Below are 21841 nucleotides of genomic sequence, written 5' to 3'. Positions count from 1 at the left end.
AATATTTTCTCCCATTCTGTGGGGTGTTTTTTAATGCACAGAAGTGTTTAATTTTGATTAAGTCCTATTTGTCCATTTTTTCTTTTGTCACTTACGCTGTTGGTATCATATCTAAGAATCCATTGCCAAATCCGAGCTCATAATTTATCTCTACGTTTTTTACTAAAAATTTTACCTTTTCTATTTATCTCTTTGATCCATTTTGAGTTAATTTTCATAGATGGTATGAGGTAAGGGTTTAAGGAAATACATTTTTTTTTAAATAAGCTTGCGACTTTTATTGTTATGTTAATCACCATACATTACATCATTAGTTTTTGATGTAGTGTTCCATGATTCATTGTTTGCGTATAACACCCAGTGCTCCACGCAGAACGTGCCCTCTTTAATACCCACCACCAGGCTAACCTATCCCCCCACCCCCCTCCCCTCTAGAACCCTGTTTGTTTCTCAGAGTCCATAGTCTCTCATGGTTCGTCTCCCCCTCCGATTCCACCCCCCTTCATTTTTCCCCTCCTGCTATCTTCTTCTTTTTTTTTTTTTTAAACATATAATGTATTATTTGTTTCAGAGGTACAGGTCTTTGATTCAACAGTCTTACACAATTCACAGCGCTCACCATTAAGCTTTTGACTTCTGAAATAAACCTCTCATACTCTTACTTTTGGCTAGACCCAGGCACAGTTAATTTTAATTTAGTATACCACTGTTACCAACAAACGTTTACTGAGTACCCACCATGTGAGTAAAAGGTATTAAACTAGTCAATTTCTGTGTATGTGAGTAAACATACAGAAGCAGGGGTACCAAAAAAATCTGACAAAGTTTAAAATTATTTAAGCGGTACGCTGAAAAGAATGTTCTTTGTTACAAATAATTTTGGGTCTTTGTGAATAGGAAAAGAAATGTATAATTTATATTATTTGAAAGTACCTACTTAAAATTTTATCATATATTCAATAATATATAAATTATTCTATTCATTCTCATTGTTTGCTAGAGAAGCATATGAAACATAGTTTGATAGAATTAATTTCAGAAAATTTTGTGTGGGAAAAATTGGGGGGTGGATTATAGTTTGTGCAAAGTACATATGTTCCATAACAAGTATGTATTGAATATATATTACTGAAGGAGTATTCTTCCAATTAATTTCAATTCAAATCAACCGGCACTTCCTAAATCAGATCATTATAATGAATTTTAAAAAATAAATAAGACATGACCTCACAGACTCACAATATGGTGATACCTACACAACTAATTGATTACCTAAGCCAGAGTACTATATAATGCTCAGACAGATAAGTGCAGTGATGAATGAGCATAACAAAGGGAGCCCTTACTTCTGCCAACTGGGAGATGAACTGAAAGCCAGATGGAGTCAGCATATACCTGAATGTCAATGATAAAGAATTTTTACTTCATCATGAAGAAAGTTTAGAGCCAAAATATGTTTTGAGTCAAGCTATGGCCTGCCTATATCTGTGTGTGAGAAAGGTAACGCCTGGCACTAATGTGGCAGACAAGACAGAAGGGGAAAATTACATATGGGGAAACTTGCTTGACGCCCGTTGCAATAACCCAAGGAAAAGTTACTGTGATCATAATGGTAGAAAGGTGAGAATGGATCTAGGAGATCTGTGGTGAGAATGGATCTAGGAGATCTGTGGTGAGAATGGATCTAGGAGATCTGTGGTGAGACTGGATCTAGGAGACCTGTGGTGAGAATGGATCTAGGAGACCTGTGGTGAGAATGGATCTAGGAGATCTGTGGTGAGAATGGATCTAGGGGACCTGTGGTGAGAATGGATCTAGGAGATCTGTGGTGAGATTGGATCTAGGAGACCTGTGGTGAGAATGGATCTAGGAGATCTGTGGTGAGATTGGATCTAGGAGATCTGTGGTGAGACTGGATCTAGGAGACCTGTGGTCAGAATGGATCTAGGAGATCTGTGGTGAGATTGGATCTAGGAGATCTGTGGTGAGAATGGATCTAGGAGACCTGTGGTGAGAACGGATCTAGGAGACCTATGGTGAGAATGGATGTAGGAGACCTGTGGTGAGAATGGATCTAGGAGATCTGTGGTGGTAGAAACAGGGAGACTTAGAAAGTGATTAAATATTGGTGGTGGAGGGAAAGTGGGACAAATGTTAAGGCTTCTGCCTTGGTCTGCAAGATGGATAGTTATATCAGAGATAAGGAACATAGGGAATGGAGAATTTGGGAAAAGGGGGAGTGGCAGAGTTGAAGAGCATGTTCAGTTTGGGACTCCGTGAGTCTTAGGTGTTTGCAGAAAACTGAAGGGGAGATTTCTGAGAATCTAACAGGCAGCTAAAGCCCTCAAAGAACGCAATTTTGTAAGAAAGATTAAAGTGTAAGAGAGATACTCGTAAGCATATTTACTCACTGCTACTCTTTGAACAACCGGTGTGTTTTTAAATTTTTTTTAGTTTTCTATTGATTTTATTTATTTATTTGACAGAGAGAGAGGGGGAGAGAGTAGCAGAGGGAGAGGGAGAAGCAGACTCCCTGCTGAGCAGGGAGCCCAATGCAGGGCTCGATCCCAGGACCCTGGGATCACAACATGAGCTGAAGGCAGATGCCTAACTGACTGAGACACCCGGGCGCCCCTGAACAACCAGTGTAAGGAATTAGAGCATTAGACTGTCAAATTACCATCTGTATTTTCTACAACCTAATCACTGGTTGATGAAAATGGTCTGAGTTTGAAACTTTCATTCCTGCCACTCCATGCTCCACCTTCGCGGTATTTCATCACTGAGGAATAGAACTATATAAATATGTTATATTTATTATAGATAAATATATTTTTATATTTATACTTACATATAAAATCTAATATATCTAACATAAAATGTCTATATATTATTATAGACATATAAGTTATATATTTACATAGTTAAGTATATTATATTTAAATATCAATATGCATATGGAATTTAGGATATCATGCCCCTATAGTCACTATCCAGATATCATTCATCGTGAAAGTAGCTCTTTTTAAACTGCATCATACAAAAACTAAAAGACTAGAAAGGAGGTGTGTGGCCAATGGAATATGCATTATTACCTTCAGGTCCCTATTTACTACACTAACCAAAGCTTGAGTTTCTGGAATATGAGAAACCTTGAAAAGTTTGGTTATGTATGTCAAGGATCAAAGGAAAATGTCTGCATGTGGACTGGGCTGTCCCACCTACTGATATTTTATGTTTCCCTTATTTAGTTCTGTTCATATTCAGAGGCCGGAGCCGGAGCTCGTGATAAAAATATGGGAGAATTTAATGAGCACCTAAGTAAGGCAGTATTTAGCAAAAGGGTACAATGAGAGTTGTTATGGCATCAAATGTCAGTGACTTTTGAGAATAACTAGAAAAAATGAAATAGGGTGTTGGAAAAAGTAAATACATAAAGCAAAGGCAGTAGATGTTTGCAATGCAGCTGTCGGAGACCTCACGGTCAGAGAGCCCAGCCCGCTGAGAATCATGCAGATGAGCACACGGATCAGGCCCCTCCTCCAGCTCATCTCTCCATCTCATTGGCTCTGCTCCAGTCACACAGATGGCCATCCATTCCTTGAGCATCCCCTGCTTTCCCCTGTCAATGCCTAACTTTTTAATTAAGTTTTTTATTTTAGTCCCAGTGTAGTTAAAATAGAGTGTTATATGAGTTTCGGGTGTACAATATAGTGATTCAGCAATTCTCTACATTACTCAGTGCTCATCATAAGTGTACTCTTGGGGCGCCTGGGTGGCTCAGTCAGTTGAGTGTCCTGAGCCTTCAGCTCAGGTCATGATCCCAGCGTCCTGGGATCAAGTCCCGCATCGGGCTCCTTGCTCAGCGGGGAGCCTGCTTCTCCGTCTCCTTCTGCCCGATGATCCCCCTACTTGTGCACACTCTCTCTCTCTTTCTCTGACAAATAAATGAATAAAATCTTTAGAAAAATAAATAAGTGTACTCTCAATTCCCCCACCTACCTCCCTCTGGTAACCATCAGTTTTTTCTCTATAGTTAAGAGTGTGGTTTTTGGTTTGTCTCTTTTTTTTGTCTTTGTTTTGTTTCTTAAATTTCACATATGAGTGAAATCATACGGTATTTCGCTTTCTCTGATTGACTTATCTTGCTTAGCGTTATATTCCCTCTAGCTCCATCCATGTTGTTGCAAATGACAAGATTTCATTCTTTTTATGGCTGAGTAATATTCCATTGTATATACATACTACATCTTCTTTATCCATTCATCTATCACTGGGCACTTGGGCTACTTCCGTAATCTGGCTATTGTAAATAATGCTGCAATAAACATAGGGGTGCACATACCCTTTTGAATTAGTGTTTTCATATTCTTTGGGTGAATGCCCACTAGTGCAATTACTGGATCATAGGGTAGTTCTGTTTTTAACTTTTTGAGGAAGCTCCATACTGTTTTCCAAAGTGGCTGCATGGGTTTGCATTCCCACCAAGAGTGCACGAGGGTTCCTTTTTCACCACATCCTTACCAATACTTGTTGTTTCTTGTGCTTTTGATTTTAGCCATTCTGACAGTGTGAGGTGACCTCCTACTTAGTCTTCATGTTTTTAACCTCATGTTTTAAGATTTCAGTTCCTCGGGTGGGGCATCCCAAGCCTACCTCAGGTCCCCCAGGCTCTGTGTTCTCACAGCCCTCTGTGATTCAACTTCAACATCATTCTTTTTAATTATTTGTATTATAATGTATTTTCCACTACACCTGAAGTGCCATGACAGTAGAGATTTGTCTTTTTTTTTTAAAGACTTTATTTATTTCTTTGACAGCAAGAGAGAGAGAGTACAAGCAGGGGGAGTGGGAGAGGGAGAAGCAGGCCTCCCGGCTGAGCAGGGAGCCCGATGCGGGGCTCGATCCCAGGACCCCAGGATCATGACCTGAGCCAAAGGCAGACGTTTAACCAACTGAGCCACCCAGACGCCCCGAGATTTGTCTTAATCCACACTTCATTCTCATAGGAAAGCACCAAACAAGGAAGCAGAAGTCTTGGATCCTAGTCTGTTGGGTTCTAATTAAAAACCTGGCAGCAAGACTCCAGTATCTGTACTTCACTGCACTGTACAGTCTCTCTTTCTCAAATTAAGTCATGGCTTAGGGCTCACTTAAAAAAAGGTTTTTTTCTTGAATAGTTAAAAATTTCAGTAATAAACACCTTGAAGCAACTGGGATAAAGTGTTTGAAAATTTATGAAAGCAACTTAACTAGAGTAAGTTACTTAAATTGTCAGCTTCTCGATCCACACAACACTAATACTGACAAATAATCCTTCCTCTCTCAAGAAAATGTAATGAAAACAAATGTGGCAAAATATTATTCGAAACCTTAAGAGACAGGGGTTCTTATTTTTTATTTTTATCTTAACTGAACCAAAATATCTAAATCTTTGGCCTTTATTAACAATACGATACCACTTGACAACTATCAAATCTGACATAACCTGAACAATATGCAAAGATATCTTCCCTGAGAAGATACTAACTGGAATGTTCCTCTGGTTTGTAATTTGTTATTTTCTCATAAAGAAAATACGATAGGGGCGCCTGGGTGGTGCCGTCGGTTACACAGCCAGCTCTTGGTTTTGGCTCAGGTTGTGATCTTGGGGTCATGAGATTCAGCCCCGTGTCAGGTGCCTCACTCAGTGCAGTCTGCTTGGGACTCTGTCCCCCGCTGCCCCTCCCCCTATTTCTCTCTCTCAAATAAATAAATACATCTTTTTTTAAAAAGCATAGAATTAAAAACATACTGCTTAAACAAACAGTGGAAATGAGGCAAATCAATACTGTAGCTTGCAGCATCATAACTCACAGCAAAGTATTTGGGTTTGGCATTTCATGTTTCACAGATTGAAGTATCATGTGTTTCTCCCCAGCTGTGGGTATGCCGGTCTCCAAATACCCACAAGTAATTGGTTCTGACTGCTGTCCTGTTCTCTACTGGGCTGTCTGTGACTCAAAAGCTCTTCACTGGAAGCCCTTTCTGGTTACTATTACTCAAGATAAAAGCTCTAGAGCAGCCCTAAGTTAATGGGTCAAAGACCAACATACGGAAGACGTTAAGGTACTAGCCAGTGTACAACTGATGAGAACTCTGAGATGCACTCCAGCATTATTATTATCTGTTGCTGAACAAAAAATGAAGATATCACCTTAAGAAGGATAAAGTTTTTAAAGAGGACTATTCACGTCTACAATCTGATCAATCTCTTTCTGTGCATTATAACACCATGATATATTAAGTTTTTTATTAATAATGAATATTTATTTTTCATTCTTATATAGTTAAATGGCTGGAAAAGATGGTTGATGAACATACACTGACTGCCCTCAGTTCAGTAAATAAGTGATAACAAAGCAACTATCATTAATACTGCACTTAGTAAGAGCTAAAAGCACTGATTTAAGGGTTTAGTTCTTTTGCCTACACATCAAAGGATTTCCTCATGGTTACATACATTTTTTAAAGCTATATGTATAGCTTAGCTGTGGGAAATATATGTAACTATCAGAAAATGTTTTTATTTGATTTATTAAATAAACCTTATTGTGAAATTTATTGAGCATCTACTAGTACGCTAGACAGTGTCTTTAATCCTCATACCCAACCCTACAATGTAGGCAACCATATCTACATGTTACAAATATAGAGACTGATGCTTAGAGTATCGTATGGATAATAAATAACACTGACAGGATGCACATTCAGGCCTGCTTGACTCTAAAACCTTAGATGAGGGCCTTTGGGAAAGGGGTGATTGTGGGTTGGGTGGGTATCAGAAGGGACAGCTAGAGTTTTGAGAATGGCCTAACTAGCAAATACTAGAGAGACCAAACGAGAACATCAACAGCAAAATGGCCAGAGGCAGAATCAAATCAGATTACAGAGTAAAAGGCAAGGGTTGGATGGTGCAAGAATGTATTGGAGACATATGAAGATGGGGTTTGGAGGGACTTCTGGAAGCAGTGTTGGGCTCCAGTGGGTACAGGCTGTTTGGGCGGGTTGGCTGTCTTTAGTTGAGAGGGGGAATGGAGCTAAAGCAACAATACATCTTCTAATATATAAAAAATACCTCTTACATCATTTAACTCATTAAACATATGTACTATCCATAAGGCCTATCGCTCAAATCAAATTAAAATAGCAATTTTTATTGATCTTCCCCCTTAACAAGGTGTCAAATTGCTACACATTCTTCAAAGGCTCCTAGAAACATCTCATCTTTTACTGACAATATTAGGCAGAATGAATCCTCCTTCTTCTGTGCTCCCCAGACTTTACACATGCCTATTTCTGTGATTTGCTTATGTGTTTGTTTCCCTTGTTAGAAGAGGAATGCACAAGAGCAGAGACCATGTCTTCTCGCATTTGTCCCCATAAAACAAATAAAATGGTAAGCAAAAATCCAAAAATATCAATAATTATATTAACTATATGTGGTCTCATCACCCAATTAAAAGCCGAGATTATCAAATGGATAGACAAAACAAAACCAAACTATATCTTTCTCCAGGAAACCCACTATAAATATAAACACAGGTAGGTTAAAAGAAAAAAATGGAAAAATAGATATCATGCAAACACTAGTCAAAAAATACCTAGAGTATAAAAAGGTGAAAACTGAAATGACAAAAGTGGACAGTATGGTGAACATGGCCAAAACCAGACTTCTGGAGGCCTAGATTTAAGAAGATATTGAAACATGATTGATTCACTCCCATCTTAGGACAGCACTCCCTGAACCTGCTCTGAATACTCCATTCCTGTGTCTCCCACCTAACAGCTAAATCCTTGAGACGGTTATTGAAATTCACTGTCTTTTTTTTCCTTTTTTGGTCAACTCTCACTTATCTCTCCACCTCTTGCTGAAAGAGCCTTTGCTAAGATTACCAAGGGCCTCCATGCATTAAATCCAAAGGCCATTTTCAATCCTCCTTTCGCTTGATCCTCAGCAGCATACGACACTATTGATAGGCCACCCTTCTTAAAACACTCTATTTTCATGGCATCACACCTTTTTGGTTTTCCTTTGACCTCTTAGCCTGTTCCTTCACAGCCTCCTTTCCAACCTTATCTTCTTCTTCTCAAGCATTGTATGTTGGAGTTTTTCAAGCTTCCTTCCCAGGCCTTTTTCTCTTCTTACTCTATAAGCTGTCCCTACGTAGCCTCATTCTTGTGAACAGCCTCAAGTCCTATCTATATGACAATGACCTAAAATGTATACCTCCAGGTTGGCATCTTGCTTAAATTCCCTATCAAGCAGCCTTTTTCATATTTCCAGTTGGACGTCTCACAGGTACCTCAAACTCAACATACTCAAAGCTAAACTTACAATATTCCCTCCTTTTCCATTGTTTCTCTCTCCAGTAAATGAGATCATTGGTTCCTTTCCAAAAGGAAAAAGTCCAGGAATTATACCCCTTTCTCTTGTTCTTCCCATCACATCACAATTGTTCCTGCACATTACAGCCAAAGTAATCTTTTTTAAAAACCAAATCTGAGCAAGTCATTCCTTCTTTAAAATTTTCCAGGGTCTTTTCCCTTGCTCTTAAAACAAGGACGACAAAGTCTGACTTCTGTTCTTGTCTCTAGACCATCCTTATCTCACTCGGGCCACTCTTGCCTTTGCTCTCTTTATTCCAGCCACACTAGTATGTCTCAATTTCCTCTTTCCCTCACAGAGCCTTTGTAGATGTTCCCGTTTCCCTCCTCCTGACCTGGGACACTCTTCTCCTCCTGCATAATTCCTACCCAGTCTTCAGATACTAACTCAAGCATCACTGACCCTGAAAAGGCTTTGCTGATACCTTAGTCTAGGGTAAGCTCATTTGTTGAAAAAACTCTTACATGCTTCAGTTCTTTTCTTTCAGAGCACTTATCCTGGTTAGTAATTACACATTATTAGTGTGATTAAATGAAAATAATTTCTTCCATTATGAGATTTTAAGTTCACAAGAGCAAGCATTGCCTGTTTTGGTTCACACAATGTCCCTCAGACCAGAATTGTGCCTGCTCTAGAGTAGATGCTGAATAAATATTGAACTAATGGATAAAGAAAAGAATTAAGAAGCAATAATACAAAGAAAGCAGAGCTCAAGTAAGTAGAGGCCAGAGAGCCAAAGAAGGAAAAGTCAGTAATGAGTGAAACAAAGGAGGTGAGCATTTAAAGAAGAACGTAGTTAAAAGCTTCATACGTTGCAGAAAGATTAAAAGGCAAGAGAAGGAACTAATGGATGGGGAGCAAGCAGAAAATTATTTGTGACCTTTGAGAAAATAGTTTCAGTGGAATGACAGACTCCGAAGCCAGATAGCAGCAAAGCTGTGGGATGAATGGGAGATGAGCAAGTAGACTACTTTTCAAGAATGTGTCAATGAAAGGAGGGGAAACAGGCTGCAGAAAGGGCAGAGAGCTCAGTCACTGGAATATACTGATGGTGATCACAAAGGATGAATTACAAGCTCGAGGCTACAGTAGGAGGCAGAACAAAATGACAGGGTTTGCAGCTGAAGATGGTAGGTTAGTAAATAATCTTTTCCTGTGGTGCAACCCAATTACTTTCTATCAAGATAATGGTGATAAAAATAATAGCTAACTTTTTTTTTTTTTTTTTTTTGGACTAACTACTCACTAAGTGCAAAGCAAAGCCCAAAGTACTTCAACTTCTTACTAGAGCTCCCAGCGTCTCTGTTAGGGAGAAGGATCATTACCCCATTTTACAGATGAAAACCCTACTTAGCCACACAATTAGCAATTGACAGAACTGAAATTAAATCTAGATGTATTGACTTTTATGGCACACACTATTGATTCCTAATTCCCTTGTCCCTTGACTCATTACATTATAGCTAAGAGTGGCCACATGACCCATTTTCAGCCAATGGGATATAAGTAGAAATATGTTTGGAGCTTCCTTGGAAGGCTTTTCCTTTTTTAAATATATAAATAAACATATTTCTATATATTTAATATCTATTATCTATTAAATTTATATTAAAATTCATAAATATTTAAATAAATCCATATAAAATATATTTAAATTGTTTTTAAAGGAAAAGCCTTCTAAGGCTTTATTATATACATAAAGCAGATATTGCTGGGCCATCCCATCCTTGTGACTTGAATGTGATTATAAATCCTAGAGCTGGCTGCTGTCTTATGATAATGAGGGAGTAGCAAAGAAATTGCAGAGAAACTGAACCACCAATAGCCACAGGACAACAGCCGCCTACACCTAGACTTCTTGCTATGTGAGAGAAAAAAAAAAAAAAGCAAAAACACAGATACTGGATTTTCTGAAATCACGCTGATCAGGTTTTCTGTTATTTGCACTTGATTATATTCCTAATGGATATAATCCCAAAGCCTATGCTCCTATCTACCAAACTATATCACCTCTCATCTATGAAATACAAAGACGGAGGCTCTTCTACCTCCCTCAGAGAGTTCTTAAGGAATTCAAGTCTGAAAATGCATACACAAATGTCTTGAAAAATAAAATTACTATACCAATATATTACTGTTTCAAAAATAGTAATTCTCAGCTAAGGAAAGAGACCAGAGAGTAAACACCCGGTAGAGACACGGGATTGGGCAGTGTTCTCCTAGAAGGACACATCATAACCTCCTGGGAGGTTTTTCACATTACACACATCCCCTTTTGAGAATCACTGCCAGGGTGAACCACCTCTTACAAATAAGATGATGAGCATACCCTTACAGATGTATTCAGGAGGGGAAAGACTGAGGAGTAGAGTTTTATGATGACAGACAGTGAGGCACACTTTCATTAAGACATCAGTAGCACAATAATTGATAAAAAAAAATTTGAACCCAAGGGGAAACAATCCCACCTTATCAAGTGTGGCCTTTCTTAAAATACAAGTAATTACTTTTATATGAATAACAGTTACAAACAATAAATAATCATATGATCCAACAAAGCTGACACAACCTAAACCGTATAATGAAATACTAATCAACGGGACCAGAGAGTTCACAGGAAGAAATGTGAGTATGTTTCAGAGAAAGGCTAGAATAAATTTAAAATACTTGAATTTTTAAATAGGTTTCCTCTTCATTTTAATTTATCTTGGTGGAGATCAAATTTACTACTCTCTCATTAAGAAATTAACAAAGTCATTTTAAAAAAATTGAACTCAACATCTCAGGTCCCAAATAATTGGCTTGGTCATTTTTTGGATGAAGTGCTAGTATTTTTACTTGTGAAACATTAGTTAAGCACCTACTGTGGGGCAAGACTGTCCTTGCCTCTAGAGCACCTTCAGAGCAGAGAAGAAATATCCCAAATTGCTTGTCTCCTGGGAACTTATATTCTATGAGGGTAGGGAACAGACAATAAGCAAATAAATACAATGCAATTTATGTCAATCAAGAATAAGGCTATAGTGAAAGAAAGCAAGGAAGGTGTAAGGTAGATTGGCAATATGGGGTGAGAATGAGACAGAGAGTTTGGGGGTGGGGGATGGTTGGTAGATGCAATTTTAAATACTATGGTCATAAAGGTTTCATTGGGATGCAGACATTTGAGCTGAGATCTGATGGCGCTGAAGAACCAACCCATAGCCATGCAGCTATTTGTTTTAGTGCCAAGTCTTCTGTTGACTCTATCAGTGGAAAAGGGTTAATAGCCAAATAGCAAAAACATTTAAAAAAAAAAAAAAAGACTTAAATTTCCAAAATGTGGAATTTGTTGATCAGGTTACTGGTGAGCTGGTATACTGAGGTTTTTGTTTTTGTTTTTAAATAAAATGCTGTATTTGGTCCAAGAAAAAAAAAAATGATACTGTTTTTCCTTACAAGTCACCCTGAGCCATTATAGTCAAACCAAAAAAAGGAAAAAAGGCATTCCAGTGATTTGTAACCTTCTGAATCTCACTGTTGATATATTTGCCTTTGGAGAAAGAAGTTTTCAATGTTTATTTTATTCCCTTATTTATTTTTTGATATTCCCCAAACACATATTTCAAACGGAGAAAATTTTGTTTAGTCTTAAATGAGCCCAAATTTCATCATGGGCTAAAATTTTAAGACATAAAATGACTGCTGAAACTGAATTTTAATCATACAGATGAATCACAACATGCATCTTTAGCTAGGCATGTATTATGGATAAGTCTAGTTTTCCACAGAGAATAATCACATGTTCTAATTACCATTTTGGTTATACGCATAATTAATAATATTCTGTCTTAATGGGACACACTGAATCTTCAGACAGTTGCAAGCTTTAACTATGCATACTGCCAAATCCAACTGTCAGCTGCGCTGCCAAACACAAAGGAATCTTGATGTAGTGTTTTAGCATTGATAACAGTATGCATATCTTTATACATGATACAATGGAAAAATTAATTGCCTTTCTTTCTTCAAAATTTTCTCCACACTAACAATTTTACATTGCTTAATTGATCATTTACCCTAAATTATATATATTGGCGAGTGATCTTATGAGCAATAAAAACATGAATGTAAACGTGACCCCAGACACAAAGAAGAAAAACAATGTTGCAGGACTTACTGATTGTAAACTTTCATTTTCACGTAAACAAGCCGTGTGAAGTTCTGATTTCAACGTTGCAATGTGACTTCGGTGAGATGTCATTTCCTTCTCTAATGTAGCAATTCTAGCGCTTGCAAGCTGGTAGACATCCATGAAACTTTTAATCATAGCCTTAAGAAATAAATATAATGTCACATACAATTCAAATAAAGATGTCCCTAAAGAAGAATTTCCATAATTTGAAAGCAAAATCATTAAAATTTTAAAATAAACAACTTTTCATCTTTCTTTAAAATAATAAAGCTAACCCTCACATTTTATATTGAGAACAGGGACTATTTTAAGAAAGTTTGGGAGAAAATAATTGAGACTTCTTTTCCAGAGTATATATTTAAATGAGATGTACTTTGATCTATTGTGTTTAAAATTTAGAGTGCAATTTTTAAAAGATGGCACACTTATTTCCTTTGTGAAGTTAAATTCAAGTTGTAATTTGACCTAAATTTCAATCTTAAGACACACAACAGATGGATATATAAGAAAGATATTTCAAAATGAGCTGAGTCAGTAAAACTTTCAATCCACCTAAAAAAACAAATGGTTTGAAACAAAAGGAGCTGAAATAATCCTGTAATTTGTTTAAGAGTAAATAATGTGACTCTTATATTGTACAAACAAATTGTATTCATTCATATAACAGAGGAATGTTCTTGTATTATACTATGTATAATAAAATACAAGTGTGTGTAAGTTTTTCTCCCCCCAAATAAGTTATATTTGGGGGATTGTTAGACCTCTGTATTATATTTTAATCATATTTTATATACTTTTTCTTCTAAAGCAACCAGTAGTGAATTTTAAGTCCAAGAACACTATCACACCTTTTTAAAAAAAGTCTTCCAAAATACTTCAAATATAGCAAAAACCAAATATTTCAAAGATATATTCAAATATAATGTTGTATTATTTACAAGAAAAAAAAAGTTCTAACCACAGCAACAAATGAGTAAAATGGTAGACAGTCTGAGAATTTCCAAACTCTATTCAATCTGAAGGGTCTGATTTGGAAACGTTTTGAGAAACTAGATATTTGAGCAATTCTGAATGCACATGAAGTAATGTGGTGACCAAAGAGTACGAAACAATGCACGCAATGTCTGAGAAGCAGAAGTAGGTTAACTATTTGTAGGTAAAAGTAAGAAAATTCACACCATTTCACCTAATTCCTATTTGCCCTAAAATATTAAGTTCGGACACCATCCCTTTCAAGAAACCTCTTTTGAACCCAAAGGCTCTGTTAACATTTACTCTAGCTCTCTTTGGGGGCCCCTCATGCTTGCTTCTACTATAACGCTTATTGCTTTAGCAGAAAGGTATCGGTTTACATGTTTATCTTTACTAGACTGAGGAGCTCCTTAGGCCAGATACTGTGCCTAATCATCTCTGTATCATCAGGGATGTTAGTGGCCCACAGTGAACACTTGTTTGAATGAAGGAATGAATGAATGAATGAATGAGTGAATGACTGGAAAAGATTTTTAAAAACCCACAATTTGAAGCCATATGTTGGCATAAAATACCTTATGGGAAGGGATGAAGATATTCGGGGAAATATAAACTTAACACTCTGATGTATAAATTATTAACTATACTTTGTTCAAATCAAAAAAAGAAGTGAAAGCGTAGCTGTCAGCACAAAAGGACAGAACATACAGAAGAGAATTCTATTTCCCAACACTGAATGAGCATCGTATGACGTCATGTTTGGGAACGTCTCTACCTTACTTGGAGTCATTTCAAGGTGAGCTTATAGCTAATACTAACACAAAATATTTCCCCAGGTTTCAAGTGTATGTAAAAGTCAGAAACTATAAAATCATATCTGCTCCTTCCTATGCCAAGTCTCTCTCCACTCTTATAATTCATTCATCTTCACCAGGTGGTGAACCAGGAATCACAAGTCCTATTTTGGCCCGGTCCTCACTCTGCCACTTACTTAGGCTTTGCGCTCTTGGGCAATGCCACGTCATCTCTCTGAGCTTCCATTCTCTCCCTCCATGAAATGGGAAGAAGGGTCATTTTCTTGCCTACTTCCAAAACTGTGATAAGGCTCAGGTAATTAAAAATCTAAGGCAAGGCCATTCTCTTCATCCTTCAACTACCATTGCAAGAAAGCCCTCCAAAAATGGTCAACTACTGAATTTCATGGTAGTATTACTTTAGTTCTATTTTTAAGTTCTCCACTAAGATCTTAACGAGACAATTTGTGATAGGTGGTTTGTATACATATTGTCTTGTGGGATAAGGACCTAAAATGTAGAAAAGGCGCAAAAACACGTATAAGTGTTATTGAATAAAAAAAAGGAAGTATTCTTCTATCAATAATAGGCTCCTGAATTATGATTTCACTGTTAAGGCATAATAGAATTGGCCTCTAATATTTAAAGATAAAAACCTCAACACTTCAAAAGTTATCCTATTTCCTAAATTTAGAGAAACATGTTTCATGAATTCTCATGGACATGATACTCTTAAAGGAATAAATAATAAAAATGATATTCCTTCAAACCTCTTTTTAAAAAAATAAAATACTTTTTTGAGAAGTTACGTCTAAATTTTTATATGGTGGATGGAACAAAAGTCATAATTATTTTGGCTCCTTTCTTGATCTACTTTTAATAACTAAATCCTAGGGGCACCTGGGTGGCTCAGTCATTGAGCGCCTGCTTTGGCTCAGGTCATGATCTTAGGGTCCTGGGATCGAGCCCCGCATCGGGCTCCCTGCTCCGAGGGAAGCCTGCTTCTCCCTCTCCCACTCCCCCTGCTTGTGTTCCCTCTCTCACTGTCTCTCTCTCTGTCAAATAAATAAATAAAATCTTAAAAAAAAAAAACTAAATCCTAATATCCAGTGCAGTATCAAGAGAAACCACATATTACTTCTTTGTAACACTAAAAAGAATATAATAATAATCTGTTTTTTGCATAGGATTTAGAATGTTAAACATTTAAAATCTTTCAAAGCATTATTTCATTTGAGAGATGAAAGCAGTTTTTTACAACACGTACATATCTTTTCAGAGCAACAACGAGTAGTGGTAAATACAGCAGGTGTGTTTCACGGTGTAAATACTACACTATAGTATGGTGGGGGGTAGGAGTGTCAGTGAAATCGCAGTCATTCAAAGAAGCACCAAACCTTTTGAGGAATAAAGAATATTAACTTCCAATATTAAAAAGTGATGCAAACTACGTAACAAAGGATTCCAGTGAAAAACCCAACTCTTTAATACAAAAAAAAGGTGTCAAGTTGGTTGAAGTGGAAATGATAGTCTGAACCAACTGAGAGAAGGGGTGGAGGAGGAAGGAGTGAGCATCTAATGACTTCTGTATCAGTCTCCCAAAGTCTAACTCTTCACAACACACCTCTCTCCAGTATGAAAACATCACATCTTTTTATATTAGCAAACAACGACAGAACAGCATGATACTGTGCTCAGCGTGCCCAGCACTGGAGAATTTATCCCGTGTCATCTTTGGCCATAGGGATTTTGACGGTACCGTGACGTGAGAGATGTATCTCAGTGGGGCTTATCTAGTTACAGGAGAAACAGAACAAAAGACAGTTTCTGGACAAGAATAGTCTTTTGTTACAGAGATAATCTATAGTACTTACCAGCAACATAACAAGATGAGAGAATCCAAACAAAATTCCACATCCTATATCCATTTTAAGGAAAAGTGTGTTTCAGAATTCACAAAATTCTGAGATACAAGTAGGTGACTGTCATTTGAGCATTAGAATATTATTTATATAATTTGTTATGTACATCTTATTATGTAATTTAGGCTGACTTCAAAACTGGATTTCAGAAGAAATGGGATCCTTGGGAACTTGATGTCAGAAGGGGAGATTAGTGGAAAATGTCGTGAGGCCTAGATGCCAAAAGAGTAAACCTTTTACTTACATTTTTGAGGAACTGGGAAGCAAAAACCTCAGATATTTCCCTTTAAATATAACTATAGATATACTTCATTTCTATCTACTATATAAAGTAAACATACCATGTAAAATGGATATACCAAATATGTGAAATATAATAAATCCCCATAAAATGGGGATAATTCCTATCTTATAAAGATTTTGTGAGGATTAAATGACTATTAAAACCTGAGAAGACCTTACCTATCTGAAACATAGTAAACCCTCAGGTAAATGTTGGCTGTAGTAATGATGATGCCATCAAATTAGGAAAATTATTATTTTAACTCATAAAACAAAGATTTAATATTTCTTTTTTTAGGATTTATTTATTTATTTTTGGGGGGACAGAGGGAGAGAGACAGAAGCAGACTCCCCACTGAGCACAGAGCCTGTGGGGCTCGATCCCACAACCCCAAGATCATGACCTGAGCCAAAACCAAGAGTCGGACACTCAACCTACCGTGCCACCCAGACGCCCCAAAGATTCAATATTTCCGAGGGGTATTATTAGACATAATGTAAACATTTTAAATATTAGATATTCTATACATATTGAAATAGTAAAGCCCTTTTGAACATAAAGAATTTTAGAGGCCAATGGATATTTACTTCCTAACAAGAGAACTGCCCACTGATAATAAAACAGTTCCTATTTATCATGTCCTTTTTTTTTAAGTTTTTACTTAAATTCTAGTTAGTTAACATAGTGTTGTATTAGTTTCAGGTGTACAGTATAGAGATTCAAGGCTTCCATACATCACAAGTGCCCTCCTCAATCCTCGTCACGGATTTCACCCATTCCCCCCACCCAGCTCTCCTCTGGTAACCATCAGCTTGTTCTCTAGAGTTAAGAGTCTGTCTCTTGGTTTACCTCCCTCTCTCTTTTTTGTTTCCTTTGCTCATTTGTCTTGTTTATGAAGTTCCACATCTGAGTGAAATAACATGTCATTCTTAAGGAAGAAAATTTTACAGTGATAACACGCTCATAGTTTTTAGTATCAACTTTTGTTCATGAGCACCTGGAATTAAAGGAAAATTGTTTTCTTCATTATCAAGAAGTGACTCTGCTAAGGTTGCTCATTTGCTTTCCTTTCAATATTTTAGAAATGTAGGGAAAGGCAGAACATGAGAGCTGAAGGGCCTGTTGCTGGCAGTCTACAAATAGTAACTGTGTCCTAGGCAAGATCCAATCTAAGATCTGGATCAGGCCCTGTAGTTTGGATGTTTGGTTTCTGGCCCTGTCCACATCTGTTTCACCTTGACACTCCAGCAGAAAGTTGTGGAGGAAAGACTGTATCGAGATGGCAGACCGCCATCCACCTCCTTGCTTTACACACTGAGTATGTGTGTGTGTGTGCACGTGCGTGTGCGTGTATAAAAGCTGCTAAGAATACCACCAGCCAACAAGAATTCTGAGGAATCAATAAGGAATAGAAAGTAGAAGGGACCAGAAACAAAATTTTGCAGAAATCCTGTCTAAACCACAAGCAAGAGAACACTTCAACAAAGGAGGAACCAGGTCACAGGAGGGTTTGAAGCTAAGCATAATCAGCCATGAGAAGTGGGCTTATTCCTGAGACCTTTTATTCTCAATAAGAAGCTATTATTAAGTATTTTCAGTGAAAGAAATATGCTTTATAATTTTAAAAAATCTTGTGGTATAGGGACGCCTGGGTGGCTCAGTCAGTTAAGCATCTGCTTTCGGCTCAGATCCTGATCCCAGGGTCCTGGGATCGAGTTCCGCATCGGGCTCCTTGCTCAGTGGGGAGCCTGCTTCTTCCTCTGCCTACCTCTCTCTCTGATGTGAAATAAATAAATAAAATCTTTTTAAAAAATCTTGTTGTATAATTTTCTGTGATAATTGCAGTTTGGAAGTCTTATTCTGAGTCCCCACATGTACCACTCCCACAAAACATGGTTAAAAGATGAGATGCATGGGGTGCCTGGGGGGCTCAGTCAGTTAAGCATCTGCCTTCAGCTCAGGTCATGATCCCAGGGTCCTGGGATTGAGACCCAAGTCGGGGTCCTTGCTCAGCGGGGAGTCTGTTTCTCCCTCTCCCTCTGCTCCTCCTCCTGCTGGTGCTCATTTTCTCTCTCTCTCTCAAATAAATAAATAAAATCTTAAAAAAAAAAAAAGATGAGATGCAGACGGCAGAAGGGCACCATTGGCTATGTTGTGAATCATGACACTCATGTTTCAATCCCATCAATTAAACAAAAGTTTTAACTGGAATTTTGGGTAGAAAATGACAAACTTCTCTGAATTAATCAATTGCTCTTTAAATACACCGTGTTTTTATATTTTTACAAATACATTTTATATTAAACATATATTTCTAACAAAGGCTCAAAACACACACTTTGGTTAGGAAATTATGCTTCAGAACTTTTTATGTGTACCTATATGAATTTTTATAAATTTAGATCATTTTTAGAAAAAAAGTTGAGAATTCCAGAAATATTTTCATAATGCTTTCTCCATAAAACTCCTTCAATAAAGCAGTTAGTTTTGTTGTTGTTGTTTTTACATATGTCACTTTACCTTGCTATAAAAGAATATATTTTGTTTGGGGAGGGTTTTTAAAATAATTTTCTAAATAAAATGCTCTTGACAGCCACTTGCCATCAAAGAGAAGGTCCACCTACAGATTTGGAATCCTTCTTTTTTTGTTAAAGAAAATTACATAATTCATACTAAGTTAAGAGTACTTTGAACCACTTTGTCACAAGAAAACAACAACCTTATATAGAAGATTGTAAAGACTACTTTTTAACTCACTGTAAACTATTGTAAAGATTACGCTACGTAAAATAATTTAATCCATAAATTCACTTAACCAGACAGGCACATAACAGTTCATGTTGAAATGCACAAGAGGTAAATAAACAAGCAAGGATACCACTCTCAGCCGCTCTGCACTGTGAAATCCTTCCACCTTTCCTTCAACACACCTCATAGGACCATCTATGTCTAAATAATGGACCAAGTGATATGCCAGTCCATACCAAAGAGATCTAGCACCGCTTAGCGGGGTGCTCTGCTCAGGGCCTCAGCCAACTGAAATTAAGGGTCAAATGCAGCTGCAGGCTCATCTGAGATTCAAGGTCCTCTTCCAAGCTTATTCAAGTTGGTGGCAGAATTTATTTCCTGAAGGTTGGAGAATGGAGGTCTCCATTTTCTTGCTGGCTGTCAGCCAGGGTTACTCTTAGTTCCTAAAGACCTTTCTCATGTTGTTGCTGGATGGACCCCTCCTTTCTCAACATGGCTGTTTGCTTTTTTCCAGCCCAGCAACAGAGCATCTCCCTCACTTCACCTTCTTTTAAAAGGCTCATCTGATTAGGTCAGGCCCATTCAAGATGATCCCATATTTACTGGTCTTGCCCACCCTCAAAAGGAGGAGATTAATTATATGGTACCTGTACACCAGGGAGAAGGGTCTTGTGGACCATCTTAGAATTCTGATGATCACAGCCCAACCACACACCTTACACAAATATTAACTCAAAATTGACCACAGACTTAAATGTAAAACATAAAACCGTAAAACTTCCAGGAAAAAAAAAATAGGAGAAAATCTTTGGCATCTTAGGGCTTGAAGTGTTCTTAGACATGATAATGAAAGCATAATCCATAAAAGAAAAAAAAATCAATAAACTGAACTTCACCAGAATTAAAAACTTTTGCTCTCAAAAGATCTGTTTCTAATATTAAAAGAAAGCTACAATAGGGGAAAATATTTGCAAACCACGTATCTGATAAAGAACTAGTTCCTAGAATATATTTTTTAAAAACTCAATAGTAAAAAGACAAACAATCCAATTAGAAAATGAGCAAGAAACACTAAGATACTTTTTACCAAAGAGAACATACAAATCTCAAATAAGCACATTAAAGATTTTCAAAATCACTAGCCATTAGAGAATGAAAAACACCACAGTGAGATAGTACCCCATGCCTATCAAAATGGCTAAAAGAAGAAACTGTGACATCAAAAGCTGGTGAAGAAGCAGAGAAACGATCTCTCGTACATTCTGGTAAGAAAGAAAAATGGTACAGCCCCTCTAGACAAAAGTTTGGCAATTTCTTTATTTTTTTAAGACCCATTTATTTATTTATTCATTCATTCATTCATTTATTTATTTATTTATGAGAGGGAGTGTGTGAGAGAGGGGTGAGGGACAGAGGGAGAAGCAGACTCCCAGCTGAGCAGGGAGCCCGATATAGGACTCCATCCCGGGACTTTGGGATCATGACCCGAGCTGAAGGCAGACGCTTAACGACTGAGCCACCCAGGCGCCCCCAAGGCAATTTCTTTAAAAAGTAAGCATACATTTGGCCCAGAAATCACAGTCCTGGGCCTTTTTTTTAGAGAAATAAAAAATTTTGTTCATACAAAAATCTGTACATGAATGTTCATAACAGCTTTATATGTAATAGCCCAAAACTGGAAACAACCAATGAATGAATAGCTAAACAAATTGTGGAACATCCACACCATGACTACTGGTATAACAATATAAAGGAACAAACTATCGATAGACACAACAACGTGGATGGATCTCAAGGGCATTACGCTGAGTGGGGGGAAAAAGTCAATCTCAAAAGATCACATTCTGTAGGATTTCATTTATTTATCATTGACAGAATTATAGAGACAGAAAGCATTTAATGGTTACCAGGGGTTAGGGATGATTTGGGGTGGGGCGATGAAATGTCTATAAAATGGTTAGCTGATGGAGGTCTTTGTGGCAATGCCACAGTTCTGTATCTTGAGTGTGGTGGTGGCTACACAAACACACATATGTGATAAAATGTCATAGAACTATACACACACACACTGCACTGATGTCCATTTTCTGGCTTTGATATTGTACTAAAGTTATGTAGGATGTAACATTAGGGGAAACTGGATGAAGGATACTATTTGTGCAACTTCTTGTGAATCTATAATTATTTGAAAATAAAAAGGTAAAAAAAAAAGCAAAGTCTGCTCATGTTTAATTAAAAAGGGGTAGATATACAAATTTTAGAAACAAATGAGAGAAGAATAAAACTTCTTCCAAAAAGTTTAAATGATATCTGCTTATCCAGCAAAGGCCCAGACTAGATCTTCTTAGCTCCTAACCTGTCTTCTGCCTATAATTTCCAAAGACTCCTTTAGGCAGGCACATGAGCAAGACACCCTGAGAGGGGGGCAGACATCTGTCTCCCTTGCTCACTGACTGTCACAGCAACACCAGCCATTCTGGGGCCAGAGGACAGCTGGGCCTCAAAGGAGTCGATGCAATCTGA

The 21841-nt window shown here is 37.4% G+C and overlaps 1 protein-coding gene across 6 annotated transcripts in view; it reads right to left on the bottom strand.

The window, feature by feature from the left end:
* Window positions 1-21841, bottom strand: part of CCDC171 (coiled-coil domain containing 171) — a 299195-nt gene that overhangs the window by 28675 nt on the left and 248679 nt on the right. For all 6 annotated transcript variants that reach the window (XM_081804103.1, XM_081804102.1, XM_081804104.1 and 3 more), the window contains one exon: window positions 12585-12737. In XM_081804103.1, coding sequence (XP_081660229.1) covers window positions 12585-12737 — 153 coding nt within the window. The remainder of the gene's footprint in view (window positions 1-12584; window positions 12738-21841) is intronic.

The sequence above is a fragment of the Leptonychotes weddellii genome, chromosome 14 (assembly GCF_054177405.1).
Source record: "Leptonychotes weddellii isolate Sample4059 chromosome 14, ASM5417740v2, whole genome shotgun sequence".
Lineage (NCBI taxonomy): Eukaryota > Metazoa > Chordata > Mammalia > Carnivora > Phocidae > Leptonychotes > Leptonychotes weddellii.
Note: the sequence above shows the minus strand (reverse complement) of the source record. Positions and strands in the feature narration are given on the sequence as shown.